Here is a 16,149-nt window from a genome sequence, read left to right on the forward strand (position 1 = left end):
TGTTACGAACTGTGTCAACTACTGAACTACTAGAGCCAGCACATGTATCTGTAACAATTTCAAATTCATTACTATTGGTACCAATATCATCTTGAGCATTTAGTGAACCAACATCTCTAGTTAAATTCATGTTGTTCCTCATGGTTTCACCATTTTCATTACAAGTAACACCATCATCAGAGATAACTTTGTCTATAATAGGAACATTTGTCACAGAATTATTTACAGTATTGCGTATCACTCTGCTGTCAGCGTTCTGTTTCGGCCAAGTGAACACATGACCGAGTTTAAAATCTTTAATGTCTCCCAAAATCTTATTTCTTTTTTGTTCAAAAAGGCTTTTCTCAAATAGTTGAACATTATCCATGAGCTTATCCATCCCCAATACTGCTTTGGGGTTGGAATACTTCTGTAATATAATGTTATGTTGTCGAGTTACTTTATTTCTAAGTTGCTCTTCTTCAGGACGATAAAAATCTATAAGAAGCCTCATATAATTGAAACTAAGTTCCAAATTAAGTTGCTGCCATTTAATTAACAGTTCAGGAAAATTGTTACCTGAAGTTGGCATCTTTAGGATGCGAAGTCCACGAGGCACTATTCGTTTGTGCAAACACGCCTCAAAATGTTGGCGTTGTAATTGAAGTAGTTTCAGCTTCAATATGTCCACTTCCAACCTATTCAGGTCTTCAGAAAGCTCAACTAAATTGCTGCTAGATACCTGCTCTTGTAAGTTTGTTAAATCTGGTTCAAAGAACAAAAGCATATTCTCGGCTCCGGAAACACAGTCACTGAACCGGAAAGAGTTTGAATTCACTGGTGCCGGTTCTTTTAAGATATACACAAGTTCAATATCATCATTTTGTGTTACTGCCATCTCCCTTAAGTGGATAAAAATGATAAAAGTAAGCCACAGCAACAATAAAAAGTAGATAGCCACAACGGGAGACTCCTTCCTGTCAATAAACAACAAAAATATGTAAACTCGATCTCCTGGACAGGAACTAGAATGGCAGTCTACAAGATTCAACAACGAACAGAAAGTAATTCCATATAACACTGTCATAAAATAAAGCTTCTTTTATTCGAATACAGAGTAAGCGCTTTCACCATCAGGCTTCTTCAGACTACTATACTCACACAAATCATTGGCTTTATATAATAGTATAAATTAATAAAAACAATTGACATCTGTGTTCCCTATTAACATTTAAAGTAATGGAACATAAAAATTAGCTCAGTAAAAAACGAGCATTTCCAAATAAATTAAACCTAGTTTCATTCATCATAAAAATAATACATGATAATTTTACACAAAGACATTGGTTAAATACTTCCTTAAGTTTCTTTATAGTGGGACTACTATCTATTTATTATATTCAACCTCTATAAAAACTCTAAGATATCATATAATTCACTAAAATGTCTGTTAAAATAACAATAACACAGAAAATAACTTAATAATAAACAGAAATATTCATAAAAATCTAAATGCATTAGTTAATAAAGCAACTAAGTACTGTACTAGACTCCATAAATATACACAAAAATGTGATTTTAAACTAATTGGTTAACATTTGGGGAAACAAGTACAGAAACAATTCAAACGGATATACCCTCGTCAAACCTGATTAAATCTGACGGTAAAATACTAACCCCATATGTCTGTATCTCTAACTTCATATGTTCCAACTATCAAGCACTTCAACTATAAAAGCCTTGAAACCTTTAAAATAACAATAGGAACGCTATCTAAATGGAATGAGAGATAAAGTGTTCCAAGTTAGCTATCACTACGGAGGAAAGATGGCGTAGCTATGGGCACTTCTTGTGCCAATAGCTACGCCAATATAGTAATGGCTGAATGGGAATGTAATTCTCTGTTCCTTTTAAGTGAATTCCAACAATATGTTGGTTTTTATAGGAGGTTTGTAGACGACCTCTTTCTGATTTGGAAGGGTGATGAACTACAATTAGCGGATTTTGTAACAAAAATGAACAATTTGACACATTTTCCTCAGTTTTACATCCAGTTTTTCCAGAATACATATTTCTTTCCTGGACGTTGACATTATAAGATTACAAAATGGTATGTTAAATACATCAGTTCACAGAAAAGCTTGCCATAGGAACACACTGTTGCATAGGGGTAGTATGCACCCCAGGCACGTATTTGACAACGTCGTGAAAGGGCAGCTTATGAGAGCTTCAAGACTCAACCCATCAGTTGAAGGGTTTAAGAATGAGACATCTAGCCTCAGATGTAGATTAGTTCAGAGGTGTTATAGTGTAAGACACATCGACAGACTCACATCAGTGGTAAATAATTTGAGGTCCTCTAGAGCGCGTCCCTACTTTTTGGAGAGGGACGACAATATAAGTCAGAGTCTTCGCCCTAATTCTAATAAGCTTAGTATACCAATACATTTCACTAGTGACATTAATGAGTTGAAAGTCATCATTGAAAATTGATGGGAGACACTTCTATTGGATAGTGACATAGGTAGTATAGTAGGTGACAGACCCATGTTTTCGTATAAGAATAAAAGGAATCTCAAGCAATTACTTTGTCATCATCCTTCGAATTCAAGTGATTCTAGATCTAATACTGAAATTTATAATACCATCCCATGTGAGCAATGCAACCAGTGTAAGTTTATAGATAAGAATGTCACGTTTAAACATCCTGTGACGGGCAGAGAGTTTTCTTTTTGTACAAGAACAAACTGTAAAAGTACCAATGTGGTATATCTTGCGACATGCCAACTCTGTCCAGTTTTTTACATTGGAAAAACTTGTAGACAATTTAGAGAGCGTATTAGAGAGCATCTCTACCAAATACGCATAGGTTCAGACATCAATGCATTGGCGAAGCACAGTAACAGCATGGGTAGTACACATACATTCAGTTTTCGTGTCAGACAAGCTATTAGACCAAATATTAGGGGTGGAGACTTGGATAGTTTTACTCAAGAATGCGAATTACGATGGATTATATGTTGCAGAGCTGATCAGTATCCTGGACTGAATGATAAAGTGAATCTAAAGCCAATATTGAAGAAAAGAAGACTACCCAAACCTAATAGGCATAGTATTACATTTCCTCCGTAGTGATAGCTAACTTGGAACACTTTATCTCTCATTCCATTTATATAGCATTCCTATTGTTATTTTAAAGGTTTCAAGGCTTTTATAGTTGAAGTGCTTGATAGTTGGAACATATGAAGTTAGAGATACAGACATATGGGGTTAGTATTTTACCGTCAGACTTAATCAGGTTTGACGAGGGTATAGCCGTTTGAATTGTTTCTGTACTTGTTTCCCCAAATGTTAACCAATTAGTTTAAAATCAAATTTTTGTGTATATTTATGGAGTCTAGTACAGTACTTAGTTGCTTTATTAACTAATGCATTTAGATTTTTATGAATATTTCTGTTTATTATTAAGTTATTTTCTGTGTTATTGTTGTTTTAACAGATATTTTAGTGAATTATACGATATCTTAGAGTTTTTATAGAGGTTGAATATAATAAATAGATAGTAGTCCCACTATAAAGAAACTTAAGGAAGTATTTAACCAATGTCTTTGTGTAAAATTATCATGTATTATTTTTATGATGAATGAGACTAGGTTTAATTTATTTGGAAATGCTCGTTTTTTACTGAGCTATTTTTTATGTTCCGTTACTTTAAAAGTTAATAGGGAACACAGATGTCAATTGTTTTTATTAATTTATACTATTATATAAAGCCAATGATTTGTGTGAGTATAGTAGTCTGAAGAAGCCTGATGGTGAAAGCGCTTACTTTGTATTCGAATAAAAGAAGCTTTATTTTATAAGACAGTGTTATATGGAATTACTTTCTGTTCGTTGTTGAATCTTGTAGACTGCCGTTCTAGTTCCTGTCCAGGAGATCGAGTTTATATATTTCTAGCAAGCAGTTTGCTACAGTTTAACAGAAAAAGTTTTTTTTTATTTTATTTTTCCTAACTAAGATATGATCACCATAGCATTTTCTGCAGGTAGGTTATAAACTATAGCAACTGTATGCCACATTTAACATTTGTAGCAAGTAGTTTGCTACAGTTTAAAAGAAGATTTTTTTTGTTTTGCAATTCTGTAGCTCTCTGTTCAGGCAAGGAGTAACTGTAGCCACTGTTTGCTACATTTGTAGCGAGTAATGTGCTACAGTTTAAAAGCATTTATATATATACATATATATATATATATATATATATATATATATATGGATCAGGGGCAGGTTACAGAAACAGGACATGAATTACTGGTGCAGAAAGGGGGCACTTCATTTATCTGGACACTTGGTTGATGTGCCAGTAGAAGAATCCGCAGGTTTTTTTTTTTTTTTTGCTCTTGAATGAAAGAGATGGTGGGGGGCATGGGTCTAACTGATATAAGCCTACTTCTAAATGTAGAGATCAGCTTAATACAGTGATTTTTTTTCCTTTGTTCTTCGAGTGGGGATGGGGAGGGGAATCTGACTGTAATAAGCCAAACTCTAAAAAGTAAGAGATTGGCTTAATACAGTGAAATATATATATATATTTTTTGGGGGGGGTGAATCTAACTGTAACAAGCCAACCTCTGAAATGTAGAGATCATAATACAGTGATGTCCTTTTTGTTTTCCTTTTTGCTCTTCAATTGAAGAGCTAAGAGGTAGAGGGTGCTGATTTGTGGTACCATCACAGGGCACTGGTAGAGCCAGCTACACTGCTGTATTTCCACATAAAGCCCTGATAATTTAAATTTCTAAAAACTAAATTATTAGACTGAGCTAACTTTTTTTTCCCAGAGATTCTAACCACTTGCCAATTTAATCCAGTGCTGTAGGGTCAGAGGAAGCCAAGGCACCTTGTTAGATTCAACAGCTGGAGAAACCACAGCTGGCTCAGCTGACAATGGAGCAAAGAGAGCTGCAAGATCAGAGTTCACCTTATATTTCCTCATAGCCCTTGTAGGAACTGATTCACTAGCCAAAGGTGTTTTACCTGCACTTCTATAGACATCTTCTGAGGCTAGTAACAGAGGAGGAACAGGCACAACATTTGGAATCGAATCCTCATTATAATAATAAACTCTGCCAATCTCTGGCATAGCTCCAGGTTGCTCCTAGTCAAATACATCTCTAAACCTAATTGCATCTGTGGAAAAGTGAACTCCAGTTTGGGTTTTTGAACGTGATCACCTTCTGATGAATCAAATTGGATAGACTCAGAGTGTTCATTACTGTCTGTATCAGAATCCCCATCAAAATCTGCAACCATAGATTGATCTCTAGAGAAGGCAGCCCCATAGTCATTCCGAAAAGGAACATAGTCTCAGAGGTTAGCTGACTGTAAAACACTCTTAGCTAAGGAAACCACATCAGCAGTATACATGGTAATAACATGATTGTCTGCAGCGTGGTGATGTTTCTGTTTCTTTTTACTGTGAACAACACTAGTGGACAAATTATCTGAGGATACAGTATTAAGTTTAGCAAGGGATCTCTTAACCCAGACCTCTTCTGCACCTAAATGGTTTGGTTCTCTCATAACTGAACCAGGTACAAGACAGCCCTGGTGGATGTGTCTGACCCCAGTACCATAAAAGGCTGTAAGCTCACACCAGAGGGTGAAGGAGAAACATGAAGTGGTCTGCAGGCTGGCTTAAAGGCAAGAACAGATTCGCAAGTCATAGGCTAAGCCATGCTTTTGTTGAATTTTTTTTTTTCTTTTTAGGTGCAACTGGATTTGATGAGTGGGCACCCATATTAGGATCCATCCAGTCAGTGGAAAAAAAAACAGCCAAAACAATACATTAGCATTATTAAAGGCTGACTAAAGGAAGCATTAATAGAAGAGATAAACTATGTCCCCACATAGCAAATAGGGCTAAATTGCATAAAGTCAGAAAAAGTTTAAAATGTGCTAAACCATGTTTTACGTCCTGCACAGTGTAATAAGCAACAGCACATACAGTCACATTACCAAGTAAAATTCACTTGTCCAGATAGTGCCAAAAATCAAATATATGCCCTTAAATCAAATAGAAAACCTTTAAAATAGCATAAATCAGCTTTCACTTAGATATTGCCATGTGAAAAAATGAGAAAATATCCACAGAAAATGCAAATAAAGTAATTTACAGTAAAATCAAAGTTTTATGATAAAAACAGCTACAGCTGTGTTAAATCGGTTATAAATATCATATAAATGAAGAAAAAGAAATGAAAAAAAAGCAGTATTTTCCTGTCAGAACTTCAAAATGAAGCAGATAAACAACAGAAACAATGGGTGTGATTAAATCACAGCTCTAGGTGCACAAGACAGTTGCTAGTGTTCAATTAACTACAGTTTCCCAGTAAAGTCATAAAACACTTTAGAAAAGTCCATAACTTCATAAAAGCAGTATTAAACATAAAAACAACACAGAGGTAAGGCAGAATTCCAAGAGGAATTAAAAGCAATAGAAAATAGGAAGTATACTGAAATAAAAAGTTAAACCACATATATATTTTAAATAAAACAAAGAAATTAAAAGTATATAATAATAAAGAGGAAGGGAAGTACCCCGAGGGATCTTATCTGATTCTGAAAGCTGCAATCTACCAATGCAGGGTGCCAAGGAGATTCAACTGTACGATTCCTACAACTGGCACTAAAAGACTGAACAACTGACTTCCTGTGAAAGGGGTTAGGCTTCCTTTGATGAGAGCAGCTTAGCCAATTCATCAATCACATGAAGTCAGAGGAGAGGATTTTCAGTTTTGGAAAGCCACCAGTGTGGGTTTGTGCAGGCACAGAACCCATATGTCACTGAGGCAATGTAAATGATGACTATATGTTATTACAACCTTAATAGACTGCTCTTGTATTATATAAATTAAAGATAAACCATTTGCTGTGTTACTAAAAATGTACCTAATCGTTACAGTTGTATTATATGTAAAATCCTCTAAAAATGTAACTTGTAGGATAATTGAAATGGTAGTTGAAAAGAAACTTATTGGTGTACACAGACACAGTGTAACTATCTCAGAATCTCATCATTCAGCATGTTTTGAAATTTGGTGTTTGGTACTTTTAAATCAGGATTCTATACAATGATGGCCCCTGGCCCCGTGGTGCACTGCAGTGGGATAAAGTCCTGACTGCATTTCTGGATGACCCATGTTCAACTAGCAACATGGGAGCTAAAGAGACCAGGTGGAGGAGGATAGAAACAAGTGGCCTATGTTGGCTTGCTTATTCAGGGGGAGGGAAGTAGCTTGGCTGTCTCAACTGGTGACACCCACCAAAATGTAGATATTATGCAGACAGCATGAAGAGCTTTGTTTTCCAACTCTTCTAGTGATATGTGACTTGATTAGGAGGTTGCAAATGTGCAGAAGCAGGCATGTACCTTCTGCAGCAGTTATACTGGAGCTCACAGGCTGCTGGGGGGAGGCAGGGATAGGACAGTCCACGGGGTCTACAGACTTACTCACTCCCTAACACCCAACTCTTGCCTACATCTGGGAACAAAGGGACTGGAGAACTCTCACCTCAATAGATGAACAGTAATGGACCAGTTGGGTGCTGCAGGAGGAACCATTGGGCTGATCTTGCACACCTCAAAATAACTGTACAAATGAGGTTACTGAATAGTGTCATACTCCTGTAACAGAGCAATGCAATAGTAGATGTTAGCATAAACAGGGTCTGTAGTCTTGCTGACAGGAACTCTCAATTCACACTTCTAATATTCAAGAATAAAACCCAAGGTCATTCTAAAACTAAATAGCCAGTACCAGAACTGGATCAAGGATGTACTTCATTCACACTCACTTCAATTACAGTTTTCATGGTAAAGGTCAGAGGGGCAACAAACTAAACAAGGCACACAAAACTATACTTTCCTCATCCATAGATTCACACTCACTATGAGGAATTCCCAAACATTTCTTGCCTGAGTGAAACATAACATTTCTTCAGCATGTCCTGGGTCTAGCTTGTAAATTCCTCTAACTGGTCCTTGATGGAAACCACTTTAATGAATCTTTGTAAAAAGCCTGATCCACGTTAGCTAAAGCCTCTTGAGCCAAGCAGTAGAAGCTCTATTTCCAGGCTCTTGTGTATCTCAAATATTCTCATGCTATCAGAGATTAAGCTTCATGCACCTGCAGAGAAACATCATTTTTGTCAATTTCCAGAGTGACTTCACATACAGAAATTGATCCCATCCCACCAGATGCTTCCAGCACTGTGTCCTGGGGTGAGAATGTGTTAATGGGATTCAAGAGTTCCTCAAAGTCTTTGATTTCTTAACAACATCCCCACTTCAGATTAGCATTTCTCTGTTCTTGTTGAGAACAATCTGAACAATGTGTGTCCAACTATCAATGCAATGCCTCGATTAGAAACCATACATAAACTGAAAGAGCTGAAACTATATGAAGCTGTAATATTTTGGGTCCACAAATGGCTATATGTTCATAAACAGTAGTGCTACTAACAGAAATATGTACTCTATATGGTGGGCAAGCTTTCCATATTCCCTGAACTTGGTCACAAAACATTTGGGTAAGGGAGAAAAAAATGTTGAAAAACTGCACACGGTGATCTCAGACAAAGACTTGTTTCACTTTAACAGGAACAGGCAAATATATTTCAAACTCTTGTGTCCTCAGAAACACAAGTAAGGAACTAGAGGGCTCCCATCCTGACCATGCCTTATCACCAGTCAAGACTCTATCCTACAACCACTCCTTTTTGACATATTTTTCTCAGTTGTCAGAACATATGTAAATGAAACTAAACCTGGGAGCACTGTCCTTCAACCCACTGACAATTGTTCCTTCAAACAACTTTTTAACATCACACATCAATGGTGCAACAGAAATGTCCCAGCCTTCAACATAAAAAATGTTGCATTCTGGCATTTAACAAAACAATACTAGCGTTATACATTGTTGGTGATCAAAAGCTAAAACTAATTGAAAGAGTAGAAGACTTTTGAATTCTTCTACATGTTGACTTTTCATTTGATACCATTATAGCTGCTACCATCTGCAAAGCATACAGAGTTGTCCACCTCATCATTCATGGGGGTGACAGCCATGCCACAGATGCAATTGTCATCTTTAACATGAATTTTGTCAGGTCTTATTAGACCAATTCTAGAACACCATACCCTCTTGTGTAATCTACTCATAGGCCATTTTACTACAATTGGAGATGGTACAAAAGCTCTTTACAGAAAGAATTGAAGGGCTTCATTCCTTGCGTTATGATGAAAGACTACAGCAGTTCTATCTCTTCTCTGTATTATATTGTCATCTTACAGGAGACCTGTGCTTGACATACAGAACATTAAGGGACCCTTTACTATTTGAAAGCCTTTGCTTAGAATACTCCCTGGTGACCTGAACACAACAGAGCGCTTATCTCTAATAAAAATTAATATCAACCATCCCATAAAATGTGACAACTTTATATTCCAAAGACTTTCTCACATGAAATAAACTTCACCCTGTCAAATAAACTCAACCTGTGAATTCATACCTTCAGTCCAGGGCATCAGCCTTCTCAATGGCCAGTAGGCCTTGGACCTGTTCAGCAAATGAAGCTATAAACCTTCCTCTCCTGAGTTATTAGAAGATTTGCCAGACCTCTTTGAGACCATATTAAAAGAGAAGACCTAAGAAACTTTCCTTAAACCATTTACTTGATTACAGTTAATTTAGCCCAGATAAATTTTAGATTTTCGGGCTTTACTTGATAAAAAGCCTTATACTATTTTCCATTACGACAGAGTATCCCTAAGAACCGACACTTTTTCTTCTGTGTCAGGGGTGGTTTCTGTGGTCATTCTTATTCAATGCCTTTAGCTTTTAGTTTTCTTCCCACAGCTAGAAAACAGATAGAAGAGATTTTTACATAATATGGATGTTCTTGGTCAAATAGATATTACACTAGGAGAACAAAGCCTCTAGAGGCATTCTCACCAGATGTTTGAACACTTTATAAAGGCATAAGAAGGTCGTCCAGTTAGAAAACAGATCTTTTCCAGATGGCTAGCAGAATGTATTGTGTTATTGTATGTGATGATAAATACACAAGACTTTTGTTTTCCTGACATTTAGCCCATTCTAATAGGTCAGGAACTACTTCAGCAACAGTTTTCAAAAATGTTTATAGCCTGACTATTTATGAGAAGGCTGATTAGACTTCTTTTCATACTAAATATTACAAAATGGATGTCCAGTCTAAAGCGGATCAGACTTTCCAACTTTTGTTATCTAAGTTACATTGTTGTAGGCCTTCTACAAATTGCTAGGAGCAGAGAGATCACTGTTTCATACTTTCCCAGTCAGATTCTTACTGTGGTGATCCTTATGATGGACATAGTACAGCTGTGTGAGCATACTCACTGTAACAGATGTTTGAATATAGGATGACAGCTGTAACAGAGACTCCCTATTACCACACCCTACATAACTCATGGATCTAGCATTCTCACTCTTAAGTCTTCAGCATATACAACTATATTATGTCTACAGGTTCCGTTATTCAATTATTCTGTATTTTACAAATACTGTGCTATTTTTGATTGCTTTTAGCAAACACAGAACTTTGTGCTTACTGCAACTACTCTGTAAACTTCTTTGTTAATTGTTATGTTCCCCCACCCATTTCACCAGGATCTGCCTGATGGCTCCTACACTTGCACCCAGTTGGCCCATTCATGCTGCTGGGGGCAAAAGACATGCAATCGTGTACTAAATAAGAAGCCTATAACCCATTCGTTCCTACCTTGGGAGCCAAATCAGTCAGCCCTTTCCCTCTCTGGTGAGAGCTGGGTGGTAGGAAGCTGGGCAGCTTCAGGTTCTAAGGTGGGACCTACCTATTTCTCCTACAGACAGCTTGGAGAGTCACAATTGCTGCCTCTTAGAGAGAAAGAAACATGCATACTGTTGTGTATTCTTCCCCTGTAACAGCTTTAGAAAGGAGAGCTTCCCCTTAACATCACAAGCCACTACAAGAAGGCGATGCACATAAAGACCAGTAGATGTTGATAATGTGTCTGGCCCAGCTGACTCCCTCCCCTGTATGAGGAAGCAGACATCAGTCCTTTAACTTTTCCTTTTCTGCACAGTTCCTCCAGCATTCACAGCACTAAGTGAACACAAGTCATCTGAGTTGTAATCAGGAATTCATACCTCTCTGCCACAAGGCTGGGCTACTATATAAAATTCTTAAGACTGAATTATTATGTCTAGGCTTGTATAGAGTATAGGCCCTAGGGCTGATAGCCTAGTACCAACCTATGAACCTATGTTCCTCAAATTTAGATTTGCTGCAGTATTTTTATTCTTCTAGTGAATATATTTTTTTCTCCTGTAACTGCAGTCTTCTTCCCCAGCCCCAATACACTACTTCTCCTGGGTTTACCTTTATGGAGTCAGCCTACTTGCTGTATCATGGGTGAAAGCCCAGTATCTCAAGTCTATGAAAGAGTGTGACAATTCATTCTTACCAGTCATGCAAGAACAAACAACCCATTGTTCCCCCTGTATTAAGAGTTGTGTGGTAGTAACAGGCCAGCTTCAGATCCAGTAAAACAGCCATCCTTTTTCCCCTCGTGGATGCTTTCTGAGCTTCACTCATGCTCTGCAGTGCCTGCAGGAGCATGCAGGCTACCACACACAATGTCCCCACTAGATCTGCACTGTTTGACAGTTTGTGCTTGGTAGGCTCATAGGTTCATAAGTAGGTACTAGTGTATTAGCCCTAGGGTCTATATAAGGCTAGCCAAAAGGTACCCTGGCTTTCGCCACCCAAGAAAATTATTTTCCTGTGCCACTGTCGAGCAGAGCCACAGAAATGATCCCCAGGGTGAATTTCCTATCTCCCATCCAATCATCAAGGTTTTTCTTGAAGAGTGCTAATGAGGAGCTTTGTTTGATATAGATAGGTAGTTTGTTCCAGAGTATGGGAAGTCTCTGGAACAGGAATCTATCCCTCCAGCATGTTCTGTTTATTGTGGTGACAAGGTTTAGGTCCCTAGAGCATGTAGCTTGGAGGAATTGGTATTTCTTTAAGTGGAACATGTCCAACAGCTCAGGGTTTGACATAGCTTTGTGTGTTAGGCAGAGATCGCCCCTGAGTAGGCGATATGCGACGGAGTAAAGCTGCAGTTTTTGAGAAGGTCTGCGTAGCGCATCTGTTTGAGGCTGGTAATCCTCTTTGTGAGGTATTTCTGCGGCCTTTCCAGTCGTAGATGTCTTGTGAGGTACATACCAAAAGGGGCATTGTACTCTATAATAGGTTTAATGAGTGACGAGTAGAGGGGAACAATGACCTCTTTTTTCCTGGACGAGAAACCTTTTGTGGTGAGGTGTGCCACATCGAAGGATTTCCTGACCACTGTGGCGATGTGATTATCAAAGGAGAGACTACTGTCCACCTGTGTCCCAAGGTCTCTTATCACACTTTCGGTGTATTATTCCACTGTTGAAACAACTTCTGGTCCCTCGATGTCACCCAGGCAGCAAATCATATCTATCTTTCTTCACACAGTAAGGGTGAGCCAACAATGGCTTTTTAATCCCATTCTCCCAGCCCAACCCCACCGCCACCTGTACAACTAATTGACTATGAGTTATCTAACTTGCATTCAGGACTTCATCCTTCTGTCCCATGGAGCCAGGCTTCACAATATTAGTCCTTTTTGCACAGAAGCATTTATTGGTGCATTATTCAGCATGCCTCTTGCTGAAATTAAAAAAATAAGAAAAGAGTAAGAGCGTGCAGGGCTCTCATTATAGCCACGTTCCCCGATGGTTATGCACACCCACTGAAGCTGGACAATATCAAACTGAGGGACTAAAAACCACCTGTAGCTATATCCTACTCCGTTTATTTGAATATGTACCATCAGATGGATAAGTGCTAGTACAACTGTGTGTGTGTGTGTGTGTGTGTGTGTGTGTGTGTGTGTGTGTGTGTGTGTGTGTGTGTGTGTGTGTGTGTGTGTGTGTGTGTGTGCACATTCATATTAGTTGCATGTGCAACATGTAATGTACAGCTGATGCACTTAAATGACATGCACAAAGTAGAAACTATTTACAGGATATCTCACCTGGGGAATGGTTGTCAGAGCTCCCCATATTGTTTTAAGTTGAAATAATATTGCCATGTCAACATCATTAACAAGATTCTGGATTGCTTTGCTTAGTGTTTATTCTGTTATGATGTCACTTACCCTGAATATGTGCTTGTGGTCATTCTATATCTTAAATGTTTCTGCCTAAATTTCTACCAGGCATCCATTACATTTCCTTCTCTCTTTTCTAGAGAGAAAGCCAAAGAGATGAATGACTGGATGTATGAACTTGAATCTGAGAAGTTTGATCTGATGGAGAAGATGAGGAGGCAAAAATATGAGGTAAAGCAATTGCAATGTTTGTCTTTTTTATATACAAAACATTACAGGACTTTTATTAAGGAACCTGTGTCTTTTTTCTTTACTCCGTTGGCAGTGATCCCAACCAGATAAGAAAGATTCTATTAATTTTGTCCAGAGTTGATGAATCTAATTTAAGGCGTTGGTCCCCTTTATTTAAAATAATTAGGACTATTCAACTTTCTTTGATGGACTCACTAGTAAACATTTCTATATTAAACAAAGTCACTAATCCATTATCACCAAAAGTATACATTGTATCATTTGAATGGATGGAACAATTTACCATGCAGAGGGTGTGATTTGTGCCTGGAATCCACCAAAATTATTATACCATCCTTAAGAACTAAACACTACGCAATAAAAGAAAAAACATTTCTACACGTTAAATAGTCATCTGCTAAAAAAACTAATCACCCATCTTCAATTACCTTAACAATCAATACAGACAATTGTTTAATTAAAAACACAGAACAATGACTTTGCACCTAAGCATATAAAATAAAAAAATAACAATTTATTTTTTATATTTATCATAGTAAACTTTCCTATGTAAAACTGCTTTATAGTTTACCCCACCATTTAACCCAGGTGCATTATATGCATTGAAAAATATTTGCCATTTTAATTCTTTGTAAGAAGGCCAGTGTGAAATGGCCGAAAGCGCTTAACCTTTGTCAGCATTAAATTGTTTGAGACACCTGGTGATCTATTTCTTCCATTTTTTATTTATTGTGTAGTGTTTCGTTTTGGAGTTGCAAATATTACACTACTTAGAGGCTTCTTGGTACAGTTTGTTGTTAGTTTAATCCTTAAGAATTACATAGCTTACCACCCATATGTATTCTCCTACCCAATAGCTGCATTTCTACCATAACTGTAAAACTGTATGTCCTGCATCCCTTCCAGGGATATCACTTACAACCCTTCCCAATATCACTTATTATATCCTGTATTTTCACCCATACCTAGCAAAAGGTAATGTGAGCGAACAATGCACTAATGGTTAGCACATGCCACCTGTCAATTCCACTAATAACTACAAATGGAAATGACAGCATAAATTAGCAGGTGTGTAGCATGTGTGCTTATCTATACACTGCCAGCTGCTACCTGGTCATGAACATATATACAGCATGAAAAAAACAGTAATTAATATGTTGTGAGCTGATATGTTACCATGGGAATGACAACAGGGTTGTGCACTGATTTATGAAATGTTGTTCTGTCTCTGATAGGGGTACAGGACACACTGTCTTAGGTTCATAGGTGTGTACTAGGCTAATGGCCCTGGGACCTTTACAAGCCTAGCCATAAGATTACCCTGGCATCGTGCCACCCAACCTTAGTTCCCAGTGTGTGAGTAGAGCCACTGGAGTTATCCCCAGGGTGAATTTTCTGTTTCCCATCCGCTCATTAAGATTTCTCTTGAACAGGGTCAGCGAGGTGCTCTGCTTGACATGTATGGGAAGTCTGTTCCATAGCATGGGCAGTCTCTGGATTATGAACCTGTCCCTCCAGCATATTCTGTTAATTGTGGTAATGCGGTTGAGGTCTCCGGAGCATGTGGTGAGGAGGGATTGGGATTTCTTTAGATGTAGCATTTCTAACAGAGCTGGGTCAGACATGGCTTTGTAAGTCAAGCAGAGATCGCCTCTAAGTAGGCGATATGACACAGAGGATAGTTGGGAGTTTTTTGAGTTTGTCCATATAAGATAAGTGTTTATGCCTAGGATCCTCTTTGTGAGTTACTTTTGGGATCTCTCCAGTTGTCGCAGGTGTCTAGTGAGGTACACGCCAAATGGTGCATTGTACTTGATGATTGGCCTAATGAGGGAAGAGTAGAGGGAGACAATGACCTCTTTCTTCCTGGATGCAAAACCCTTAGTAATGAGATGTGCCAAACAGAAGAACTTTCTGACCACAGTGGCAATGTGGTGATGAAAAGAACGGTTGCTGTCAACCTGTCTTCCCAGATCTCTTATAACACCTTCTGTGGTCAGTGGACTACCATCGATGTGGTAATTCATGGGAACTAGGTTTTTCCCAAAGGGGATAATGACACATTTTTTGGCATTGAGCTTAAGGCCATAGTTCTGACACCAATCGTTGGTCTCAGTGAGGCCATTCTGTAGGATGTCAACATCCACTTGGGGAGTTAATAATAGCTCCCAACTTGCAATTGTTTGTGAACTTTGTCAGCCAGAGTCCCTTCGTGTTGGCCTGGACTTCAGAGAAGTAGATAACAAACAGACAAGGCACCAGGACCGAATCCTGTGGGACTCCACTCGTGATTAATCAGCAGTCTGACTTGGAGTCAGCTACTTTCACACTGTGGATTCTATCTGTGAGCCAGTTTGCAACCCTCCTAGTGATGTGGGGGTTGATGTCAAGCTTAGTGAGTTTTTCTATGATTCCTGAGTGGGAGATGGTATCAAAAGCCTTGGCCAGATCAAGGTAGGCTGTATGAACCACTTTGCCTTCATCCACAGCTCCAGTGACTGACTCAAAGAAGTCGACCAAGTTGAGCAGGCATTATCTAACCTTCACAAAACCAAACTGTGTGATATCCAGAGTTTGGAGATTCCCTATATCCTTGTTTATTAGGTCCATGATGATGCGTTCCATAACTTTGCATATCAGACTCATCAGGCTAATGGGGCGATAGTCCCCAGGGCCTGTAGTCATTCCTCCT

General features: G+C 38.3%; 1 protein-coding gene across 6 annotated transcripts in view; it reads left to right on the forward strand.

Moving 5' to 3' along the window:
- Positions 1–16,149, forward strand: part of TNNT1 (troponin T1, slow skeletal type) — a 392,580-nt gene that overhangs the window by 340,507 nt on the left and 35,924 nt on the right. For all 6 annotated transcript variants that reach the window (XM_044059733.1, XM_044059735.1, XM_044059737.1 and 3 more), the window contains one exon: positions 13,346–13,436. In XM_044059733.1, the coding sequence (XP_043915668.1) occupies positions 13,346–13,436 (91 nt within the window). The remainder of the gene's footprint in view (positions 1–13,345; positions 13,437–16,149) is intronic.

Source organism: Protopterus annectens, chromosome 17.part0 (genome assembly GCF_019279795.1).
Source record: "Protopterus annectens isolate FY-2018-M chromosome 17.part0, PAN1.0, whole genome shotgun sequence".
NCBI lineage: Eukaryota > Metazoa > Chordata > Ceratodontiformes > Protopteridae > Protopterus > Protopterus annectens.